At 45.3% G+C, this 25,300-nt stretch overlaps 1 protein-coding gene across 5 annotated transcripts in view; it reads right to left on the bottom strand.

The window, feature by feature from the left end:
* MCF2 (MCF.2 cell line derived transforming sequence) overlaps window positions 1-25,300 on the bottom strand; it is a 360,378-nt gene that overhangs the window by 115,266 nt on the left and 219,812 nt on the right. For all 5 annotated transcript variants that reach the window (XM_063937419.1, XM_063937417.1, XM_063937415.1 and 2 more), the window contains 5 exons: window positions 24,614-24,738; window positions 14,722-14,836; window positions 12,274-12,393; window positions 10,920-11,111; window positions 7,270-7,461 (listed from right to left, as the gene is read on the bottom strand). In XM_063937419.1, the coding sequence (XP_063793489.1) occupies window positions 7,270-7,461; window positions 10,920-11,111; window positions 12,274-12,393; window positions 14,722-14,836; window positions 24,614-24,738 (744 nt within the window). The remainder of the gene's footprint in view (window positions 1-7,269; window positions 7,462-10,919; window positions 11,112-12,273; window positions 12,394-14,721; window positions 14,837-24,613; window positions 24,739-25,300) is intronic.

Here is a 25,300-nt window from a genome sequence, read left to right as displayed (position 1 = left end):
CAGCAGGCGTGTCGTAGGGACCAGCTGTGACTTTGGAATGTTTAGAATCCAGCCGTGCTGTTGTAGCACTTCCCGAGATAGTGCTACCCCTACCAACAACTGCTCTCTGGACCTCGCCTTTATCAGGAAATCGTCCAAGTACGGGATAATTAAAACTCCCTTCCTTCGAAGGAGTATCATCATTTCCGCCATTACCTTGGTAAAGACCCTCGGAGCCGTGGAGAGACCGAACGGCAACGTCTGGAATTGGTAATGACAATCTTCTACCACAAACCTGAGGTACTCCTGGTGAGGATGGTAAATGGGGACATGTAGGTAAGCATCCTTGATGTCCAGCGATACCATGTAATCTCCCTCGTCCAGGCTCGCAATAACCGCCCTGAGCGATTCCATCTTGAACTTGAATTTTTTTATATATGTGTTCAAGGATTTCAAATTTAAAATGGGTCTCACCAAACCGTCCGGTTTCGGTACCACAAACATTGTGGAATAGTAACCCCTTCCTTGTTGAAGTAGGGGCACCTTTGCTATCACTTGTTGTGAATACAGCTTTTGAATTGCCTGTAACACTGCCTCCCTGCCTGAGGGAGTGGTTGGCAAGGCAGATTTGAGGAAACGGCGGGGGGGAGACGTCTCGAATTCCAGCTTGTACCCCTGAGATACTATTTGAAGGATCCAGGGATCCACCCGTGAGCGAGCCCACTGCTTGCTGAAATGCTTGAGACGGGCCCCCACCGTACCTGGCTCTGCCTGTGGAGCCCCAGCGTCATGCTCTGGACTTACAGGAAGCGGGGGAGGACTTTTGCTCCTGGGAACTGGCTGTATGCTGCAGCTTTTTCCCTCTACCTCTGCCTCTGGGCAGAAAGGACGCGCCTTTAACCCGCTTGCCCCTATTGGGCCGAAAGGACTGTACCTGATAATACGGTGCTTTCTTAGGTTGTGAGGGAACATGGGGCAAAAATGTAGACTTCCCAGCTGTTGCTGTGGAAACGAGGTTCGAGAGACCATCCCCGAACAATTCCTCACCCTTATAAGGCAGAACTTCCATGTGTCGTTTGGAATCTGCATCACCTGTCCACTGCCGAGTCCATAACCCTCTCCTGGCAGAAATGGACATTGCACTAATTTTGGATGCCAGCCGGCAAATATCCCTCTGTGCATCCCTCATGTATAAAAGTGCGTCTTTTATATGCTCTACGTTCAGCAAAATAGTGTCCCTGTCTAGGGTATCTATATTTTCTGACAGGGAATCTGACCACGCAGCAGCAGCGCTGCACATTCAGGCTGAAGCTATAGCCGGTCTCAGTATCACACCTGTGTGTGTATATATAGATTTCAGGATAGCCTCCTGCTTTCTATCAGCAGATTCCTTCAGGGCGGCCGTATCCGGAGACGGTAGTGCCACCTTCTTCGACAAGCGTGTGAGCGCTTTATCCACCCTAGGGGATGTTTCCCAGCGTGACCTATCCTCTGGCGGGAAAGAGTACGCCATTAGTAACCTCTTAGAAATTACCATCTTTTTATCAGGGGAAGCCCACGCTTCTTCACACACTTCATTTAACTCTTCAGATGGAGGAAAACCTACTGGTAGTTTTTTCTCTCCAAACATTATACCCTTTTTTGTGGTACCGGCGGTAACATCAGAAATGTGCAACACATTTTTCATTGCCTCAATCATGTAACGTGTGGCCCTACTGGAAGTTACATTAGTCTCTTCGTCGTCGACACTGGAGTCAGTATCCGTGTCGACATCTGTGTCAACCATCTGAGGTAGCGGGCGTTTTAGAGCCCCTGATGGTTTTTGAGACGCCTGGGCAGGCACAGGCTGAGAAGCCGGCTGTCCCACATTAGGTATGTCGTCAAACCTTTTATGTAAGGAGTCGACACTATCACGTAATTCCTTCCACAGCACCATCCACTCAGGTGTCGACCCCGCAGGGGGTGACATCACATTTACAGGCATCTGCTCCGCCTCCACATAAGCCTCCTCATCAAACATGTCGACACAGCCGTACCGACACACCGCAAACACACAGGGAATGCTCTGACAGAGGACAGGACCCCACAAAGCCCTTTGGGGAGACAGAGAGAGAGTATGCCAGCACACACCAGAGCGCTATATAACACTGGGATCCCACTATCAATGAGTGTTTTCCCTATAGCTGCTTTTTTATATATATTACATATATATATATCTATACTGCGCCTAAATTTAGTGCCCCCCCCCCCTCTCTTTTTTACCCTTCTGTAGTTTCTCAGACTGCAGGGGAGAGCCAGGGAGCTTCCTTCCAGCGGAACTGTGAGGGAAAAATGGCGCCAGTGTGCTGAGGGAGAAGCCCCGCCCCCTTTTCGGCGGACTTTCTCCCGCTTTTTCTGTGATACTGGCAGGGGTAATTTTACATCTATATAGCCTCTGGGACTATATATGATGTATATTTTGCCAGCCAAGGTGTTATCTATTGCCCTCAGGGTGCCCCCCCCCCAGCGCCCTGCACCCATCAGTGACCGAAGTATGAGGTGTACATGAGGAGCAATGGCGCACAGCTGCAGTGCTGTGCGCTACCTTGTTGAAGACTGAAGTCTTCTGCCGCCGATTTTCCGGACCTTCTTCGTGCTTCTGGCTCTGTAAGGGGGACGGCGGCGCGGCTCCGGGAACGAACACCAAGGTCGGGTCCTGCGGTCGATCCCTCTGGAGCTAATGGTGTCCAGTAGCCTAAGAAGCCCAAACTACCACCAGTTAGGTAGGTTCGCTTCTTCTCCCCTTAGTCCCTCGCTGCAGTGAGTCTGTTGCCAGCAGATCTCACTGAAAATAAAAAACCTAAATATACTTTCTTTCTAGGTGCTCAGGAGAGCCCCTAGTGTGCATCCAGCTCGGCCGGGCACAAGAATCTAACTGAGGTCTGGAGGAGGGTCTTAGTGGGAGGAGCCAGTGCACACCAGTAGTCTAAAAGCTTTCTTTGTAGTTGTGCCCAGTCTCCTGCGGAGCCGCTAATCCCCATGGTCCTTACGGAGTCCCCAGCATCCACTTAGGACGTTAGAGAAAGGAAAAGATGATAACAACCGTTTAGGGATTTGAAATTTCTTATCTAGATTAACCCATGGTTCTTCAAACAGGGTACTTAGTTCCTTTGACACAGGAAAAGTGGCTGAGGATTTCTTCTTTATATTAAAATAAGATTCCTCAATCGACTCTGTCACTTTATCAGGGATATGCAGAACTTCTCTGATAGCTTTTATGAGAGCCTCTATTCCCTGCGACAGAGTACCCTCCCCCACATCTGAGTCCACTTCACCCTCCTCCATTTCTGACACCTCATCATCAGAGTCAGACTGCAGGATATGGGCCAAAGTACATTTTTGCGGACAAAATGGCAGGGGACTGAGAAACTGGTCCTTTTTCATAAACTCAGTCATAGACTGTCTTAAGTATTGCGTCTCTTTCTCATTCCAAGATAACTTAGTAGAAATGGAGGAAATCATTCCCCTAATGGAGTCCAGCCATGCAGGTTCAATCCCAATAGCCTGGGAAGGGATACTACATTGAGTACGCACTAGTGAACCCCCTGGAGAAGAGGAACACTGTGCTTTACATGAAACACACTCTTTGCCTGACATACTGTAACAGTGACAGCACACACACACAGGAAAAGGTTAAATGTACAATTAACCCACAAAGAGCCCTTCCAGGGAAACACTGAGGGAATATGGAACCAGAACACGGCGCCCTAATTGCCAATGCCAAGCTTAGCCGGGATGCAGAATAAGTACCTAGATTATGGATTTAGTACACTAATAATCGCGCCCACCCGCCCCGCTATGACCCCCCGCCCCCCCCCCGCCCCCCCCGCTATGACCCCCTGGTACCACTAATGTAATCTGGAGTCTCTCCGAAGGAGCTGTGCGTCCCTGTCAGTCAGCATCTGTATCAGCTGCAGTAGGGGAAATGGCGCCTGTGAGCTGCTGGATCCGCTCATAGTGAAGCCCGCCCTTTCAGTGGTGCGTGGCCTTCCCGCTTTTCTTTATACTGGCTGTATGTATCTATGTGCATAAAATGGAGACAGACTCCTTTTATTGCTTTGTTGCCAGTCTGGGTACTGTGTCCGCTGTTCAGCGTCTGTGTCCGTACACAGTGGGGAGACGCAGTCCGTCCCGTTTAGAAGCCGCACGTCTCCGTACCCTCATGCCGCCATTATGGCCGACGACCCGCTAACCAGGACGCCGGCTTAGTACTCACCAGTCTTCATTCTTCTAGCTCTGTTAGGGGTGGCGGCGTGCTGCGGGAATGTACGCTCGCCGTGGTGGTGCTTGCGAATAGTTCCCTCAGGAGCTAGCGTCCTGTCAGCGGGGAATGGGACCATTAACCCTGAGAGAGGTTGGGCTGTTCCCCCCTTAAGTCCCACAAAGCAGGCAGGCTGGTGCCATCCAGTCCTGCCTGAAAATAACAAACTTAGAAAATAAATGCAGAAAACTCTTCAGGAGCTTCCAGAGACGTGACCGACATCCTCCGGGCACATTTTCTAAACTAAGTCTGGTAGGAGGGGCATAGAGGGAGGAGCCAGCACACCTAATCAAACTTCTATAGCGCCCATGGCTCCTAGTGGACCCGTCTATACCCCTAGGACGTAAGAGAAATGATCATATTAACTACATGGGGACATGGATCTTCTAATAACCTGCAACCTGATGCCATTTAATGTAATACATTTTTTTACAACTGTATCCTCATAGATTGTTGCTGCAGTCACACCACACAGACCCTCTCAGTGTGCCAGGTCCTGCGAGACTCTGCTAGCGCTGGGCATCTTTTTTGCATCTTTTTACCTGTAAGTACGTCTTAACTGCAACGTTATGCAACTAGGGCGCACCAACAGACTGTGCTGATTAACTTGATATGTGATACTTGGAGTGCTATGATGCAGAGGCCACTGCTTTTTTCCATGCCAAGTTCCGCTGTGCTTCGTACACAGGTTTGTAAGTAAAGCAAACAAGCAAGCAACTGGGCAGAAACATGTTGCACTGCAGGTAGGGCATATGTAACATGTAAATAGATATTTAGAGTTGGTGGGAAGTGTTCAAACCAGCCATGGCTGCAGCGCCAACCATACAGTGCAGGGGGAGAGTCTCTGCACATACATACATGTTACAATGCATGTGATATATGTGCTTGCTGGTTATCCCAGGGATCGGCAGCACTGTGTGCATTACATGGTAGCACTGTGTGGCACACGGGACTCAGAATTAGGCTTCACTATCCTAAGTCCGCCCCCAGACTCTTGTGAAACTAGCAAATGGGAGTCTAGGGGTAGGCTTAGATGGAGAGTGAAGCCTAATGCTGAGTCCCGGGTGCCGCACAGCACCTATGATACACACAGCTCTGCCGATCACTGGGATAACCAGCCAGCAAATATATTACATACAGCATAACATGTATGTTTATATCTGATAAGCAGCCGCACCCTGCACTATGTGGTCGGCGCTGCAGTCCAGGAGCTGTAGCCGACGCTCGTTCAAACTGAAATTTAAATTGCAGTGTAAAAATAAAGCTGTCTAACATGTGTGGGCTACATGTAAAAGCAGCCAGTAATTACCATGCACAGAAAAAATGTAAATGTATTTTCTCCGCTTGCATTGCAACATAGTTTGTTCCAGACACAAAGATACTTGCTTTTTTTGCTTTACTTACAAATATGAATCAGGCTCACAGACTCAGTCACACACAGATATACAAGTGTTGCAAATCAAATTAATCGCCACAATCTCCTGATGTGTCTAGTCGCATTTTTGGCAATAAAAGACGTATGATGCTAGCAGAGTTGCACGGGACCTGGCAGCTCACTCAATCCAGACGTCTCACACTGCATGGCGTATTATGGCTAGATGTATGAGAATGCATCTGTACAATGTACAGTATACTTTATAATGTTCTGCAATTCTGTGATAATTTGGTCAATTCTCAATAATATTCTATGTATATGTTTTTCGATGGTTTTAATATGTTTTATTGTTGAAGTGTTAAGCATGAATTTTAGCACATATGTCTATTAATTAATAAAAGACTGATATAAATCTAGTGCTTTGAGTAATGCAGTGGTTCTCAAACTGTGTGCAATGGTACCCTGGGGTGCCTCAGAAAACTTGCAGGGGTGCCTCGGGTTGGTAATAGAGAACCAATTCAAATTATTTATGGTCAATGTAATAGGCAAAACCAGTACTGGTGTCTGTTAGTCATAAAATATGTGGATAAACAGAAGCAAAGCTTGTCCCTCACCATACAGTTAAACCTAAGGATGACATATAAACACAGTTTACTCAATGTAATATTTTTTTTCTAAATTTCTCAATAAGAAACTTTGGCTTAGGGATGCCGTGAAAGAAATTCTGATACTCTAGGGCACAGTGATTCAAAAAAGTTTGGGAACCACTGGAGTAATGTACAGCTATATCAATAAGGACTCTTATGAGTACAATACCTACCTGATGAAACTGTGCTAGCCACAGAGAAACACATAAAAGGATGATACATGAGGCATTCAGACCGCTTTTTACTTATCATTTGATTGGTGGCACAGTGGCATGAGAATCTGCCTACACTAACAGCTGAAATCATTGTCGTGTCAAGTGCAAATCTATATGCGGAGACTACCCATCCTATCATCCACTTGCCTGCTTACATTTGCAACTAGCTGAATATTAATCTCAGGGCTACAGTCACTATGTTATAAATTTATAGAGAAGGGACACCATGTTCTACACCCATGCCCCAAATTTACAGTAGCCGCTCTATTGAATACCTTAAAAGACCCGACTAATTGGCTATATAATCAACCCACCCATTTGAAGGACTGACAGTTTTGTAAGACCATCTTCATTTATTACTGTACTCTCAGTAATGATATGTATACTATATAAGAATATGTATTGAATTCAATTGTTTGAGTTCATTATATAGTACTGTTTATACTGATTGAAGTTAGAATGCTAGTTTAAAAAAATATATATTTTATTTATAATTCACTTAGACGCTATGAAGCATTTTATAACAACAGCAGCTCCAGTCTACATTATTGCCATAATTAAGTGCTACACCTTATTCCTTTATATTTGCAACTCTGGGAACTCTGCAACTCTGTGCACATCACACTATATATCCCTTTCATTCTTATACAAAACAGTACACAGACTAGGAGAAAATGAAAAATAATTGGGAAGGGAATGATCAAGTAATACAGTATATATAACATAGCAGGCACAACAAATAGGACTTGGTACCTTCAGCTCATCCGTTAGAATGGATTCAAAATCGTACTGTAAAGTTTGTGGATCAAAACTTAAGTCCAGTGTGGAACTTTCTAGAAACAGCTCAACATCTTGTAAAGCCTTCAGTGCCCCCTCTCTTGACTGGCACTTGTCCATTTGCTGGTTAGCTAGAAAGTATGCACCTGTATCACAGCATTCAAGAACCTATAAAAACACGATATAACAGTTTCCATAAAGACAACAATACGCCTTGCAGTCATCCAAGTAGAGTCTATATATTAATTTTATTATGTAATGTCATTTTCATGTTTATATGTTTATTTAAGTGTATGTATTATGTGTAATGTGTTTTTATTAAATATTAAATATTTGATTTTTTTAATGAAAATACCTTCACAGACAGCGCTTATTTCTTTCTTCACATTTTTTAAATCATTTTTGAAGTACAGCTCCTCAAGACATTTGTAGCTGCAGTCTGTGTGGGTATTCCTTTGAATTTTAGAATTACTCTTGTTCATGTCCAGTATCATACAGCTAGCACACTGGCGCCTACTGCATTTGTTCTTCAGTTTCCATATAGGTACAAAATCATGATAAACAAGAATATTCTCATTTCAACATTTGTTTAGTTGCAATAATCTAGAAGCAGTGCGCGCAGGTTCACTGTGTCTCAAAAGGGCTTCCACAAGTGCCACTTAAGGGATATGGCAAATACATGTTACTTTGAAACAGGTGAAGACATGAGAGAGTAGATCAAGAGGTTGGGAGAGAGTCTGCTCTAGTAGATAGGGAGTTATATATGAGGGAAGCAGCACTGGAGAATAGGTAAGTCCATGTCAGAGGCCAATCTAAGATGGTGTGAAGGAAAGTGTTTGCTGCTTTAAAAAAACGTACAAGTTTGGCCAGAACCTCGGAGCTTCGGCCGTCTCGCACTCAACTACATCAGGCCCCAGGTGTGAGTGAGCCGCCAGGTCCCATGCGACTCGGCTTGTGCAGAGCGTCTTCTTTGCACCCTTGCGTGCGTTGAGAAAGGACTACCTGGTGCGACTGCAGAAAGAGTGTATGAGGCAGCAGCGTTTCTGGAGAGGAGGGGACCCGTGTGCAGACTCCGTGTGTGGGCCCCCTCCTCTCCTGTAGCCGTCACCGCTGCTGCTAGCGCACTGAGCGCTAGAGACTCTGGCACAGTGCCAGAGTCTACAGCGCATGAGCAGGACTCCCAAAAATGGACGCAGCGCCATCTTTCCGGAGTCCTGCGCATGCGCTGTAGACTCTGGCACTGTGCCAGAGACTCTAAAGCTCAATGTGCTAGCAGCGGCGATGCCGGCTACAGGAGAGGAGGGGGCCCACACACAGTCGCCGATGGACGCCTGAACGGTAATAGAAGAAATGGGTGCAGTGTGTGCGGTGTGGGCCCCCTCTGGACTCAGGGGCCCGTGTGCACCGCGCACACTGCACCCATTATAGATACGCCAGGGGTATTAGGACACATCTGTAGGATGGATTGAATCGGGGATAGATGATGAGTTGCTGCTGAGAAGACCAGCAACATAACAGATAAAGAGATGTTGAGGACTGGTAGGTGGAAATTAGGGACTTAAAGTAAACTTTCCTGGCAATAGGGCACTGAAGAGTGTCCACCACAATGTGTGGTAGATTGTCAAGTGGGAGAGAACAAAGGATGAAGTGAGAGCAGTTTAGAAGGTTAGGGCACAGGAAATCAGACAGTCAGACTACAAAGTCATAAAGGAAATGAGAGACTGTGTCTGGGAAGGTAAATAGATAGGGGCGGTAAAGCAAAAAAACAGAGAGAAGAAACAAATGGTAAAAAAACTTGAAGGGAACTTCAGACTTCAGGAGAAATTACTTTTAAAGTGAAGCCAGGAGAGAGTGCAGTAGAAAGCCCACTCCATCAGAGTGATAGTCACTGTGTTAAGGAATATGGCCCCTATAGGATATAGTGGTCTGTGTACTTAGCCTTGGAGAGAGAGTATAGAGATTTAAAGTATCAGACAATCAGCTCCGGATGGAGATAAAGTGGACGGAGATAAAGTCACAGCCAATCAGCGCCTAACTGCTATGTCACAGGCTGGTTTTGAAAAATGACAGTTAGGAGCTGATTGGCTGGTACTTTATCTCCATCCTTTTTACCTCCAGCCAAGACTTAGTAAGTAGATTCCATAGTCTGTAACATGGCAGTTGAGTGGATTGGCTGGTACTTTATTTCTCTTCACTTTATCTCTATTCCAAAGCTTATTACATAGTCTGAAGAGGAACAGGGTCAGGTGAGAAGGGCCAAATAATTAGAAACTGCAAGTAGCCTAAAGAAATTAGAGATGAATAGGTGAGGTCGGTTAGGATCCACCATAATATCAGTTGCAGGTGGCAGCACACCATTAACACTGACAACTATACATTCTTTTCACTTGCTGAAAAGACAAATCAATAATGATGCAGCAGTAATGTGCAGTGATTTTGGTTGGCTATGTGATTCTTTGCTAATTCTTTTCCTGTGATATGAAATGACAGCTATATGAAAAATACCCCTGATGCAGCCTCCCAGTGAGACGAAACACGTAGGGTTAAGGTGCTGTACACGTAGGGTTAAGGGGGGTATACACGGGAGAGATGTGTGCTGAGCGAACCGCTCAGCACACATCTCTCCCGCCGCTCAGCACAGCGCGATGTGTGCTGAGCGATGCGGGGGGAGGACAGGGGCCGCTCATTTCACCCAGCGGGTGAAATGAGGGACCTGCTAGATTGGCCTGCATGCAGGCTCAATCTAGCAGCGGTGATAGCGATGTGCGGGGCCGCGCATCGCTATCGCTGAGGGGGCTACACACGAGTGATCTGTGCTCAGACGCGCACAGCCAATCAGGAGAGTGCCACAACGTGGCGCTCCCTGATTGGCTCAAGGGACCCTCTTTGACAGCAGTCATGGGGGGTCCCGGCAGTTGGGGAAAGGGGTCCCATGTGTAAACATGGGACCCCTTTCAGTGCGTGGTCCGTGTTTTTTATTTTGCCAAGTACGTGGATTACAAACAGAAGAGGACAGATCTACCCCGGATTGTTGTGAGTATAATTTTATTTAGAGGTACCCCGTGGATTCTACGTGGAGAAGGGGACCGAGCCTCGTGTCAACATAGGTAAGTATGTGTGTGTCGGTGTGCATGTATGTAATAAAGTTATACTGTCACGGTGTGTGTGTACTGTTTTTATTTGGGTATTTTTTTTGTAGTAGAACTACAGGTACCAGTGGGCCCGTTGCCCCCCCCCCCCCCCCCCGCATGCTGGTACTTGTGGTTCTCCAACAATGTCACAGCTGGTCCCGGTGCCCGAATCGTATAAATAAATAGCAGAGTGAAGAAACGGCACTCAGGACCTTAAAATGTTTAGAAATGCATGGTCTACATTTCGGAGACCTTTAATCTCCTTCGTCAGGACATATGGGTATTGTGAGTTTGGAAACAAGTGTGGCAGAACAAGACTACCGGAAAATAGCTGGCCATCCAGTGGTTACAGTGGTCTGAGAAGGAATGTTACACTATGCTGTGCGGCACCCACTCACTAAATGGTGGCTGCACGTTTCTGCAAATTAATATTAATTACATTATGACAGAAGACATTCATTTTATCAGTGTAAAACAAATCACTTATTAGCGCACCTGCTGTAGTTGACTGTGTAGTTCAAGTGCTGTAGAGAGACGAGCGTGCTTCCTTTTAATCTCCTCAGACAAAACGTCCGATGCATGTCTCAGCTCGTTGCATTGTTGGCAGATTAGATTGAGTGCATAATGGTGATTAGCTGCTAGCTGGTGTCCATGTAAAATAACCACCTGTGATCTTTCTATTAACTCCTGTAACATAAACATGAGTTGCTTGTAGACTTCAATTTCAGTTAAAAAAAAATAATTAAAAAAAAAAAAATAATAATAATAATAGTAATGTAATAAATAATAATAATATACAACCTGTACTTAAAAACATAAAAACAGACTTAGGAAAGCGAAAACAAAAATAGATTCAGGGATCAATCCTATTACGTGCGAGTTGCAGAAAGCGAGGTGCGAGCTGCCATTTTATCTGTGAATTAGAATTGCAAATTCATTTTGCAATACAATTAGAAACTCACTTTGAACCAGTATAACATTTTTCCGTTAGCACTTCACTGAAGGTGAGAGATGGTGGGGAAATTCCTTATTTTAAGGTTAAAATGTCGGGACACCATGCAGAACCCCTTGGACACACCCCCTAATGACTAATTAGGCAATTGCAGGTTTCCAATTAGTTTAACTAGTCCAATAATTACATGTCATTTGGCGATTTAAAAAAACAACAATCTGCCCTCAAATTAAGCCAAAATTAACTTTTTCGTTGCTTTATAAAACCCAAATTTAATTTGAGTATTTATTTGTTTTGAAAAATTGATTTATTACATGTTTTTATAACCACATTAGAAGTACCCCAAAAGCATATTTGTTCCTACTTTTTTTTCCGTTTTTTTATCATATTTTTCGTATGAAGTGAGTAAATGGGAAAAGTTTTTTTCTTTACTTTCATTTTTTTTTTTTAATGCACAAATCAGCCATTTGACACCGTTTGAAAACCTCCAGTACTTTGCTTATGCTCACTAACATCCTTCTGTATGATTCTGCAAACAAAATTGTCACTTCTTCGGGGGCTAGGAAGGTCACCCCACTTTTTCATGCACTTCTCTCCTTTGATAAACTCCCATTGCGAGTGCCACGAATAGCCATTTTAATTGGATTAGAGAGTTTTTGGGTGCGCAAATTCATGCGAAGTCTACGAGTTTTATCAAACAAACTCACAACACGCACCTAATTAGATTGAATCCAAATATTTTAAAGACCCCAAACAATTATAACCAGTAAAACAAACTAGACGTTCAAGTGTTAACTACTCCCTCCTCTGACCCCTTCAATTAGACTGGAATACAATTATAATTTTCTCCATGAGTCAATGTCAAAATCTTCCTGCTGTGCATACGAGCAAACTCACCCGTGACCTTTCCTCCAGACTATTTAGCTCCATTAGTCGCTGCCTGACATCAGACAAACTCTCTGCTGTGTCTGGAAGGCTGGCTTGCTGTACCATTAAAAATTCTATAGCATTCTTCAGCTAGAATGTAAAATTTCAATGTAAGTATATATTCAATTCAAAGCAATATGAACACAGAATAAACCTTTAGTTAGAATAACTGACACACAGGCACACTACCAAGAAAACGTATGTTACGTGTGAAAATAGAATGCAGTGGGGTTCCCGACACATCCTGGAGGGAAGTACAGGGATCATGGTTAGGATTAGGTTGCAGGGGTGGGGAGGTTAGGGTTAGGCTGCGGGGGAGGTAAGGGGGTGGTATTGTTAAGGTTTGGCTGCAAGAGGGGGAGGTTAGGGATATGCTGCTGGAGGAGTGGGTTAGGCTGCGGGGGAGGTCGTGGGGTGGGTCAGGGATAGGCTGCTGGAGGAGTGGGTTAGGCTGCAGGAGGGGTGGGTTAGTAATAGGGATAGGGTAAACTACTTACCAGGATGTGTTGAGATTCTGGACGTTGGGATCTCACTATCGATGTGGTGGTTTTGCTGTGAGGGGTTAAGGTTAGGCTGCGGGAGGGGGAGATTAGTTTAGGGTGCGAGAGGGGTGGGCTAGGCTGCAGGAGGGGTGTGTTAGGAATTGGGGTAGGGTAAACTACTTACCAGGATGTGATGGGATTCTAGCCATCGGGATCTCGCTGTCAGTCTTCTGACTGTTGGGATCCCGACTGCCGGTATTTTGCGCCCAACCCCTTTGTGACACTATGCAGCTCTTCCTGTGTAGATGCACCCTATTATGCATTACTTAGTGGCTAATACAGGGGTGCAAAAAGTTGTTCTTTTTGGTATACAGCACAATGTACGCTGTGCCTTGCATTTAACCCACATGCAAAAATAAGATTTCATGATGTAGGGTTGTGGGAAGAAATATTTAAAGAGCAATGAATTAGTAGAAACAAGAGCACAGCATATCAGAGGCATATGCATCAATGTTTGAAGAGTGATACAGTGGAAAGAGATAAAGTACCAACCAATCAGCTCTTAAATGTCATGTTACAAGCAGTGTTTGAAAAATGACAGAAGCTGATTGGTTGGTACTTTATCACTTTCCAAACGCTGATGCATATGCATATGGGCCCTATAGCACAAGGGCCCTCATTCCGAGTTGATCGGTCGCAAGGCGAATTTAGCAGAGTTACACACGCTAAGCCTACGCCTACTGGGAGTGTATCTTAGCATCCTAAAATTGCGACCGATGTATTCGCATTATTGCGATCACAAACTACTTAGCAATTTTAGAGTAGCTCCACACTTACTCTGCCTGTGCGATCAGTTCAGTGCTTGTCGTTCCTGGATTGACGTCAGAAACACACCCAGCGTTCGCTCAGACACTCCCCCGTTTCTCCGGCCACTCCTGCGTTTTTTCCGGAAACGGTAGCGTTTTCATCCACACGCCCCTAAAACGCCGTGTTTCCGCCCAGTAACACCCATTTCCTGTCAATCACACTACGATCGCCGGAGCGAAGAAAAAGCCGTGAGTAAAAATCCTATCTTCATAGCAAAGTTACTTGGCGCAGTCGCAGTGCGACTATTGCGCATGCGCACTAAGCGAAATTTCACTGCGATGCGATGAAAAATAACGAGCGATCAACTCGGAATGAGGGCCAATGTTTCAGCATTTCCCGTGATATGTTCCCGAGACCCCTGCTATGCTCGTTCGTACATAGGTATCAGCGGATGTGCAGTAAAACTGAAAGCCCTAATGGGAAATAAATGCACAATGCTGCTCCCCCAAACGTGCACAGAGGAGCAGAGCAGGGACCTTTGTAGCAGATGAACCAGCACTTTGGGGCCAGGGCACTGTCAGGCCCCCATCCTGGAGGTACAGATGGAGCTGCGCTCATCTGAGGCGGCTCCATCGCAAATGTGCACTCCCGGCGTGTCTAGGCGATCTGTCTGTGCACAGAGACGGGTGCACAGACGGAGACGCTCTCTATTCAAGTGAATGGGGCGCGTCTCCACCGCAGAGGCGCGCCCTGCCGAATGGGGTAGTTCTCGGTGATAGGCGGGCCCCTAGTCACAGACGGAGCCACGGCTAGCGTGGCTCCATCTTACTAGACTTGCAGCCCAAACCACACCACGGGGGAGAATCTGTAGCTGATGACCCTTTCCACAAGTAATACATTATAGACAGTGATAAGCAGTCCTTAGACATTAATGGCTTACTTGTTATGAAAGGGCACAATCAAAGAGGATTTTAAAATGATTATAAAAGATACATTTAATTGAGTATTTTAAAGTGAAATAACGTCTTTCCTGTTTCCACCAAGTGCATCACCAGCGTTCAATCCAGTAAATAGAGAGAGGATTCCCCAAAACCATATACCTTTATTGTGTTGCACACGTTTACCATACCTCTTCGAAATGCTGCTCAAATTTTAGTAATTCTAAATATTGTTCCAGTTTTAGCTGGTGCTTCTCCCAAAAGCCATCAAACGCGTTTTCCATCTCATGTAACTGTGCCAGCAACCTTCAAGACATAGAGATATATCAAGACAACGCCAAATGCTTTATGGAGTGCTTATCAAAGGTGGAAAGCAATTAAACGTTATATATAATTACCTAATGAATAAAAATCAGAGATGCTAAACTGTATTAATCATTGATTAAAGGTCTTGACTGTGGGTACAAACAAGAAGCATGGAGAATGGGAGCTTTATGCTGTGCACATACAGAACAGACAAAGACAAATCAGGTGACCATAAACACCTTCTTATGGGTTACAGGCTTTCCATACTCCCAGAAGCCAGGCGAGTTTTAAATTAAGGTCACAAAACAGCAATATACAGTACACATATTTAGGGCCTTATTCAAACCAAAAAAGCACACTTATGGGCAAAACCATGTTGCACTGCAGGTGGGGCAGATGTAACATGTGCACAGAGAGTTAAGGTGGGTACACACTGGTAGATATATCTGCCGATCAATTGATCGGCAGATATATCTATGGGCAGTGTGTTGAGCATACACACTGGCCGATCCGTCGGGGACTGACGTCATGTACTGGGCGGGCATGTACACACGCCCAGTTCAGCTGTCAATCACCGCCGGCTGCCGCAGCATGTGTACGGGTGGTCAGCCGACCGCCCGTACACACACAGCGACGCGCCAATATATCGGTAGATATATTGTCCGTCGGCTGTGCTGCGGGGCCGACGCGATACGTCTGTGAATGACGGAGTTCACAGACATATCGGCCGTACACACTGGTTGACGGACCCGCGATATATCGGCCGTTCAAGAGAACGGCTGATATATCGGCCAGTGTGTACCCACCTTTAGGCTGTGTACACACGGTGCAATGCGCCATACAGCCCAACATTGACTATTCGATGGGGCCGGCGCCCGGCCCCGCCGATATAGTCAATGTTGGGCTGCCTGCACACTATTTTTTTTTGCAATGCCGATCCTGCGGGACCGCGCATCGGCATCGCAAGCTGTGTACACATGGTGCGATATGCACTAACTTTCCTTACGATTTTGACTATACAGTCAAAATCGTAAAGGAAAATTAAGTGCATATCGCACCATGTGTATACAGCTTTTCGGCTATGACCGATTCTCACTGTACGCTGTGGACTGTGGTTGGTATCGCAAGCCTAGATGACTGTGCATGCGATACTGGCTATGTGCGATTTTGGCTAAGTGTCAATTTTGACTGTCTTTTCTACGAGATAGTCAAAATTGACTTGCCTGCACAGTTTATCTAGGCTTGCGATACCAACCTCGCGGGACCGCACATCGGTATCGCATCGGGATCGCAAGGTGACTTTCACCTTGCGATCTGCACTAACTTTCCTTGAGATTTTGACTATATAGTCAAAATCGCAAGCAATAATCTCACTGTGTGTACACACCTTAAGATTTGGGTGGAGTGTGTTCAAACTGAAATCTAAATTGCATTGTAGAAATTAAGCAGACAGTATTTACCCAGCACAGAAACAATATTACCAAATATAACCAAATATAACTCTCTATGCACAAGCTACATCTGCCCCACCTGCAGTGCAACATGTCCATTAGTGTGCTTTTTTTGGTTTGCTAACAAACCTGAATAACCAGGGGCGGGTTAAAAGAGGAGAGGGTCCGTGTGCAGTATTGCGCCATTTCCCTGTGATTTCTGTCTGCAGTGCCGGCTGCCACGGGACTCCGGAGGAGTAAGTATAATGAAATGAGTGCAGGGTGTGCAGTGTGAGCCCTGCACACCCTGCACCCATTATAGATACGCCAGTGATTCAGATTTAAAAAGGATCGGGATGGTGTGTGGCAGCTGATGGAAAGCATATGGAGGTTTCTAGACCTCAAGGAGTCTCAAACTGCTATTTCTGACTTTTGACGTTCCTGTGGAATCGACTTACCTGGTCTGGTATTGCCTGGGAGCAAAAGCAGCCAAAACATGGGTGCTCATTCCGAGTTGTTCGCTCGTTGACGATTTTCGCAGTGCAGCGATTAAGTGAAAAAACTTAAAAAATGTGCATGCGCATGGTACGCAGCGCGCATGCGCAAAGTAATTTAACACAAAACTTTGGAGATTTAGACAAGCTCAAGCGACGTTTTTTCAACGCTCGAGTGATCGTAGTGTGATTGACAGGAAGTGGGTGTTTCTGGGCGGAAACTGGCCGTTTTCAGGGAGTGTGCTAAAAAACGCAGACGTGCCAGGGAAAAACGCAGGAGTGGCTGGAGAAATGGGGGAGTGGCTGGCCGGGCGCAGGGCGTGTTTGTGACGTCAAACCAGGAACTAAATGGACTGAGGTGATCGCAGTGTAGGAGTAGGTCTGGAGCTACTCAGAAACTGCAGCAAATTATTTAGTAGCAGTTCTGCTACTCTTTCGTTCGCTATTCTGCTAAGCTAAGATACACTCCCAGAGGGCGGCGGCCTAGTGTTTGCAATGCTGCTAAAAGCAGCCAGCGAGCAAACAACTCGAATGAGGGACAATGATAATTAAGGTTATGCCCCTATACTGAGATGCTCAAATCTGGGATTTGATATCGTGTAAGTGTAATGACAGGTTTGTTACAGCACTACCACATGGAGGGCAGTTTGGTGATGATGACTTTATATGTACCTAAAACATGACCTTAATTTTAGAAGCTATAGTACAGAATGCGTAGTATAAGATATCAACATGAATACTACGTATAAAAGCATGTGTGTTACATTTTACTTATTCACATTAAACTAGTTACCAGCCAGTCAAAGGAACAACATAATAGTAATTTCAGCACCGGCAGCTGTGCACGCACGAACGGAGCAACACTTTCATTGCTCCGTCGGGCGCCATCTTGTGGCTGAAGGTGCTCAAAACACTTGAATCCCCCACACAGAGGTGAGGACCAGCGTTAGCCTTTTATTATATAGGATAATTTGAAGCCATATTTTTGTTACATGTGCTGTCTGCAGCTCTGCTCTGTCTGCTTAATTGCTGCAGCAGCTGCATGGGATTAGTGATCTTTGGAGGCTTTGCAGCAGGAGTCTGGTGATTGACTCCTGTTCCCTTTATTATTATTATTATCCTTTATTTATATGGCGCCACAAGGGATCCGCAGCGCTCATTACACAGTACATAATCAAATGAACAAACAAGAAAACAGCACTTACAGTACAAGACAATATAGGACAGATATAGAAAACTCGGGGTTAGGTGCCATCAAAGGGACTAAGGAGTATAAGATAGTGTAAGTAAGAATAGGAAAGGCACATGAGGAAAGAAGTCCCTGCTCTTGCGAGCTTACAATCTAAAAGGTGAGGGGATAACAGACCGGGGTGACACAGAAGGGGTAGACAGTGAGCATAGACAAGAGGGTTAGGAGGAGAGTTGGCTGGGATTGGTGAAGAAGTGGGTATTGAGAGCCTGTTTGAAGTTTTGTGGAGCGGTGGAGAGTCGGAAGGGGAGAGGTACAGCATTCCAGAGATAGGGAGCAGCACGTCCAAAATCTTGTAGGTAGGAGTGGGAGGAGGTAATGCATTAGCAGAGTGAAGAGGATGGGTGGGAATGTAAAGAGATAAGGTCAGAGATGTAAGAGGGAGAAGAGTGGGTGAGGGCTTTGTAGGTGAGTGTGAGAAGCTTGAATTGGATTCTGAATGGGAAGGGTAGCCAGTGAAGGTCCTGCAAGAGAGGGGATGTGGATGTAGTACGTTTGGTGAGGAAAATTAGACGGGCAGCAGCTTTGAGGATAGATTGAAGTGGAGAGAGGCATTTTTGAGGGAGACCAGATAGGAGGAGATTGCAGTAGTCCAATCTGGAGATGACCAGTGAGTGGATGAGGGTCTTAGTAGCATCCTGGGTGAGAAAGGGTCTGATACTGGAGATGTTTTTGAGATGGAAATGGCAGGTTTTTAAGAGGTACTAAATGTGTGGTTTGAAGGAGAGGGAGGAGTCAAGGATTACTCCACGACATCGCACTTGGGGGCTAGAGGAGATAGTTGTGCCATCAATGGATAATGAAATTGTGGGAGGTGAGGTTATGCGGGAGGGAGGGAAGATGATCAGCTCAGTCTTAGACATGTTAAGTTTAAGAAAGCGCTGGGACATCCAAGAGGAGATAGCAGAGAGACAGTTGGAGATACGAGTGAGGAGAGCAGGGGAGAGGTCAGGGGAGGAAAGGCAGAATTGAGTATTGTCAGCGTAGAGATGATATTTTATGTCAAAAGAGCTAATGAGCTCGCCTAATGAGGATGTGTAGAGAGAGAAAAGGAGAGGCCCAAGAACAGAACCTTGGAGAGGAGACAGAGAAGGAACAGTCAGAAAGGTAGGAGAAAAGCCAGGAGAGAGCAGTATCACGCAAACCAAGGGAGTAAAGGATTTGCAGGAGGAGAGGGTGGACTACAGTGTTATAAGCAGCAGAGAGGTCAAGGAGAATAAGCAGAGAGTAGTGGCCCCTGGATTTAGCAGCAAGGAGGTCATTGCAGACTTTCGTGAGGCCAGTTTCAGTGGAGTGCTGAGGACAGAAACCAGACTGGAAAGGGTCAAGCAGTGAGTGGGAAGAAAGAAAGACAGTGAGGAGGTTGTAGACAATACGATCAAGGAGCTTGGAGGCAAAAGGGAGAAGAGAGATGGGTCGTTAGTTGGAGAGATTGGTTGAATCAAGGGTAGGTTTTTTAAGAATAGGGGAGACAAGTGCATGCTTGAAGGCAGAAGGGATAGTGCCTGAGAGAGTGAGAGATTGAGCAGATGGGCAAGATGGGAACAGGCAGAAGAAGAGAGGAAGCGGAGAAGGTGGGAGGGAATAGGGTCAAGTGGGGAGGTGGAGGGGGGAGAGGATCGGATGAGGACCATGACTTCCTTTCCAGATACAGGGAAGAAAGATGTGAGAGTTGGTAGGAGGGAAGGAGACGGGGGTTGAGAAATGGAGGAGGGGGGTTGCTCAGGTTCTGGTGGCATGTTATGTCATGACGAATGGAGTCAATTTTGGATGTGAAGTAGGTGGCGAAGTCAAGAGCAGAAAGTGAAGAAGGGAGTTGAGGCGAGGGTGGGCAGAGGAGCGTGTGGACAGTAGAAAAGAGGCGCCTGGGGTTTGAGGATTGGGAGGAGATGAGGTATTTGAAGTAAGATTGTTTAGAGAGGGTAAGGGCAGCAAAGTAGGATGAGAGCATAAATTTGTAGTGGAGGAAGTCGGCCTTATTGCGTGATTTCCTCCACTGTCGCTCAGCGGTACGTGAGCATTTTTGCAGATATCTGGTGCATTTGGTGTGCCAGGGTTGAGTTGTCGATCTGCAAGGGTGAATAGTGGTTGGTGGGGCGACAGAATCAAGAGCAGAGGTAAGGGAAGTAGCTTGTTCAGGGCAGGAAAGAGAGAGAATAGGAGAGAGCAGTGAGTCAAACAGTGAAGATAGGGAAGTGGTGTCAATAGCCTTAATGTTACGCTTAGTGATAGTAGTCTTAGGTGTTAAAGATGGAGAAGCAGATAGAGATAGGTTAAAAGTGAGCAGGTGATGGTCAGAGAGGGGGAACAGGGAGTTAGAGAAATCAGAAAGATCACAGCGGTGAGTGAAAACCAGATCCAGTGAGTTTCCACTCACATGGGAGGGGGAGGAGGCTCACTGGGAGAGACTTTAGAGGCAGGTGATTTTGTGGGGTTATCGATAGGGATGTTGATATCACCTAGGATAACAGAGGGAATGTCAGAAGAGAGGAAGTAAGGAAGCCAGGAAGCAAAGTTGTCAAGGAAGGAGGGCATGCCAGGAGGGCAGTAAATGACAGCTACTCGAAGATAAACAGGTTGGAAGAGGCGTATGGCATGGACCTCAAATGTACAGAATGTAAGGGATGGTTCTGGTGGTATGAGTTGGTATGAGTAGCTAGAGGGTAGTAGGAGCCCAACACCACCACCGTGGCGACCCCAGGTCGCAGGGTGTGTGAGAATGTGAGACCCCCTGCAGAGAGCGCAGCGGAAGAGACTGTGTCAGAAGGGGTAATCCAAGTTTCAGTGATGGCTAGGAGATGCAAGGAATTTGAGATGAAAAGATCATGGGTGGGGACCAGTTTATTACAGACAGATCTGGCATTCCAGAGGGCACATTAGAGAGGGAGAGAGTCTGAGGGAGTGATGTGAATGAGATTATCAGGGTTGCTGTAGCAATGAGGTGAGATGGATTTAGAAGACAGGGATACAGAGGGTGTTGTGAGGGTGCCTGGGCTAGGAAGGAACACTGCAGCAGTTGAGCATGGAGGGAGTAAAGTGTGGTACAGAGGGGTATGAGGTGAGGTAGGTAGAGGAGGGAGCAGGGCAGAGTGGTGGACGATTGGGCCCAAGGTAGGGTAGAGGTGAATGACAGTGGGGTGTCAGGGGAGGAGTGGAAGTGAGGCAGTGGAGTGGATGGGAGACAAAGGAGGGGAGAGAGAAGGAAATGTAGGAAACTGGGTGAGAAGGATAGAGGCGGGAGCAGGGGACAGAGAAAAGGATAGGGCAGACAAGGAGTGTTGGGGGCTGATAGTGACAGGCTAGACATGCTGTAGTGTGGAGGAGGTAAATAGTATGATACATTTGGAAATAGGAGTGGTGGTTGTAAGATGAACAGAGCAGTAGGATAGCAGAAATACAGGTGAAAGGGCAGTGTTGGAAGTGTTCAGTGGCAGGAATTTGGTTACAACAGAAAGTTTATGTAGTTGCAGAAATTGAAGTAGAAGGAGGTGTTAGAAATGAGAGAACATGAGAGGGTAAGCAAAAAGCAAAAGGTAATTCAGACTGGATTTGCAGGTGTGTAAAGACAAAATGATATAGGTTCAGCATGTGCATGAAGATGTTTGTGAATACTGCAAATAAACATACAAGTAACTGAAGGAGAAATAAAAATTGAAAGTGCGTAAAAACATGAAAATACAGTGCTTATTGTCCAGGTTACACAAACAGGATTTGTTAGGTGTGGTAAGAAGGTAAACTCACAATTGTCCTAATGAAGATCTTTGTGATCCTGATTATGGATGGAAACTTGATCTTACATAAGTTCCTTTCTGCAAATGGGTTGCATAGTGTTAACAGAGTGAAAGTTGGAGGGTGATAAATTTGCATATACAGTTGATATTGATAAGTAGTTCATCTGTTGTTGTTTGTGTTGTTAGATGTTTTCTTTCTGTTCCGTCCAGTTTAAATCCAGGCTAAGTCCAGGCTTTGATATTAAAATTATATATCTTCTCCCTTTGAGCCTACTACTCCCTTAGAGTACTACACCCATGATCAATCAGCCAGACTTAATCAGCCAACTATACTCTAATATGAACTGAATGAATCTGCCTTACACAGCTTGCTGGTTATAGAGCTTGGTTGCAGCAGAAGCCCTTGTCCCTCTGTGTCATTTCCCAGTTCTGTTGGAACAGTGCTTCCATTCTTTCATAGCTACGCTTCTTCAGAATCCTTGGTTGTTTGTCTCTACAACCAATCCATTGTTTGTGTCCATGTTTCATGTGCTGTTTGTAGGAGTACATTGTATAGTTTATTGGATACTGAACAGCAAACACCACCTGAGTACCTAGCACTCCTGCTATAGGGCCTAATTCAGACTTGATCGTAGCGACTCAGTTACTCAGACATGTGGGGGGATGCCCAGTACAGGGCTAGTTCACCCTGCATGTCTGGCTCTGCCCCTCCGCACAAGTACAAAAGCATCGCACAGCAGCAATGCTTTTGTACCTGACGAGTAGCTCCCTTCCTGCGGGCTGGCAGGGAACTACTGATCGCTCTCCGGGTCGCATTGGCAGCATGCGACGTCACACAGCCGCCGCGGCCCGCCCCCCACACGGTCTGCGTTGCCCGGACCGTGCCGCAAAACGCAGGCCAAACGCCGCCGGCCCTGTCAATCAGGCAGAGGTGATTGCAGGGCTGAGATGGCCATCGGTTGTCTGGCATGCACCGGCGCACTGCAGTTCAGACCTGGTTGGCTGCTGTGCGAAAAACGAACAGCAGCAATCAGGTCTGAATTTGGCCCATACTGTAATCAACTCCTAAACAATAGTGTTGCTCCTTAGTGTCGGTAACTGCAGTTGCCAGGAGCATTCTGTGTTGTTTGTGTATCTGTTCTACTCTCCATATCTAATCATCTCCTTACAGTCGCATTGCTCCTTTGTAATAGAAAATAATTGAGTGCGCTGTCACTAGCAGCTGGTATAGAGGTCAGTAAACTCTCCTAATTGTATAGAATATAACAGCAAAATAGTATATACCAGCGCTGGTTGTTTTATATAAATAATTTACACTTAAGATTATAAAAAAATTAATTCAGGATGGTAGGTGATAAAATAAAAAATATATAGTAAATTTAATAAACACAGTCACTATAAAATATAAGTATCATAAAAAGTAGTCACAGTGCTAATTAGCAAGGCAAATTCACACAATATGACACATTCGTTTGGCTCCTTATTAATGGCAAGATCATATCCCGGCTAGGACTTTCTCTGGAATAGGATCCACAATTGGTAATCAGAGGTGATTAATAGATACCGATAGAGTCCTATTTCGTCCACGGTTCCGCATAGCAATGTGCAATGGTGTGATGGAAATGGGTGGCTCTGGTTAATAAGGCAAAAGAAAGATGCAGTCCAATTAGTACTAGGTTAGATCAAGACGTAGGAGTCCAAATGGTGGTAACGGTATTGTGTCAGTAGTATCCTCCAGGCTCAACGCATTTCACTGGTGCAGACAACCCAGCTTCTTCAGGACACGCTAAGGTTACTATTCCTAGTTGTAGTCCATATGGTGGATGGTAAAGTATGAAAAAGTTGAAAAAAATGAAAAACAAATGAAAAAAACTTTTGTCAACCATATGTGTGTCGACCAATGTTATGGCGACCTTTTAACCCTGTCAACCTATTGAACTGTTTACCTTTTACACATCGACCTTCTGACCCTGTCGACCTTTTGACCCTGTCGACCTAATGCATGTCTACAATTACTGCTAGACCTACTGACTGTAGACCTATTTAGTGTAGATCTATAGTCCGGATACAAATCCCACTTGCCTGGAGCATTCTGTGTTGTTTGTGTATCTGTTCTGCTTTCCCTGTCTGAACTCCATTGTTATGCACTTTTGTTGTTGCCAGTAGCAACTACTGCTGGTTCAGAGCATTCCTTGTTATTTATGTACCAACTGATTTATGTTCCTTGCTTGTCTCTTTAATTAGATTACCCTGTTAGTCGGTTATTGCCATCTCTCCAGACTACTTCCTCGTTGCTATTACCATCGGTCCACCACTCTTTCTGTATCTCTCAATATGCAGGGAATCTCATTAGAACATTTACCCTATTACTATTCTTTGTTATTAATTAATTATTCTCTTGTCTCGTTCTTGTCTTCTTGTATTCTTGGTCTTGTCCTTGTTGTCTTTACTACCGGCATTGATTCATATCACTTGAGGGTTAAGCTCATACTACCTCCAGTGTTGTAAGTCCTGGTGGGCTTCCGAGTACTGGTAGGCGCGTCAAGCCTTATGGGAAAAGCGTCTCTTATAGGCGAGAAGACCTGCTGGTGGGTTCTATGAGACTTAACTCAGGGTGTACAGGGGTCACTGCCCAGAAGACCAACTCCTGCAAAGAACCTCAGTTGCATTCATAGCAATTTACTAACGTTAGTAATTAGACATTAAAGAGCAGAGACCTGATGGAGACCCAATTCCAGTTAAAGTAACAGCTCCTTATGACGTAACCAAGTTACTTTACCTTTTTTGACAACAAAATGAAGTCGAAAGCCCTATTAGAGATATGTGACGGCAATGTTATTACAATTTGGGTAGTACCATTTGTTATACTGTACCTATTCACAGTTTCCCAGTCTCCATGTTTTTCACTGGTCTGCTGCTCACTAACTAAACTTGTGCTTGGTCCTTCAAAACTGTTCAGTAGCAGACGCCCCTCCCTCATCACTGAGGTAATGTCTTTCTGTAAAGATAAAGGACAGGTTTATTGTGAGAGAACTGATGCTCTTTCATAAATACCTACTTTACTTCGCAATCTTACATTGATGATCTTATTTGGTGGCGTTGCAGCAGCAATATAGCTAATACTGTATATGCATAAAAATATCATATTATGATTACATTACTACATGTACTCAATACTCCATGGGGCTGATTCTGAGACAGGCTTCCTATCAGTGGAATTGACAGAACTCAAAAGCAGATTTATTACGTACCGGAGCATTATTTTTCCAGGTACACCTAGAGCAAAATGTCTGCTTATATATACTGAATATACTGGAACTCCACAAAGAATGCAACTGTGACATTGGTATTTGGCCTATTATGATATTATGTAGAATTTATATAACTCATTGCTTCGATATGAATAGCAGGCATATTTGCAGAAAAGTGTAGAGATACAATCGCTGTATTTGTATTAGTTGCTTTTAGTGTCTGACCATGAGCCAGAGGAAGCATGATCCTGCAGGCCAATGCAATGTTATTACCCAATATATCACCATCACTCTGACCAGGTACCTCTT

The sequence above is a fragment of the Pseudophryne corroboree genome, chromosome 8, assembly GCF_028390025.1.
Source record: "Pseudophryne corroboree isolate aPseCor3 chromosome 8, aPseCor3.hap2, whole genome shotgun sequence".
In the NCBI taxonomy this organism is placed as follows: domain Eukaryota; kingdom Metazoa; phylum Chordata; class Amphibia; order Anura; family Myobatrachidae; genus Pseudophryne; species Pseudophryne corroboree.
This window is presented reverse-complemented; position numbering and strand designations above follow the sequence as displayed.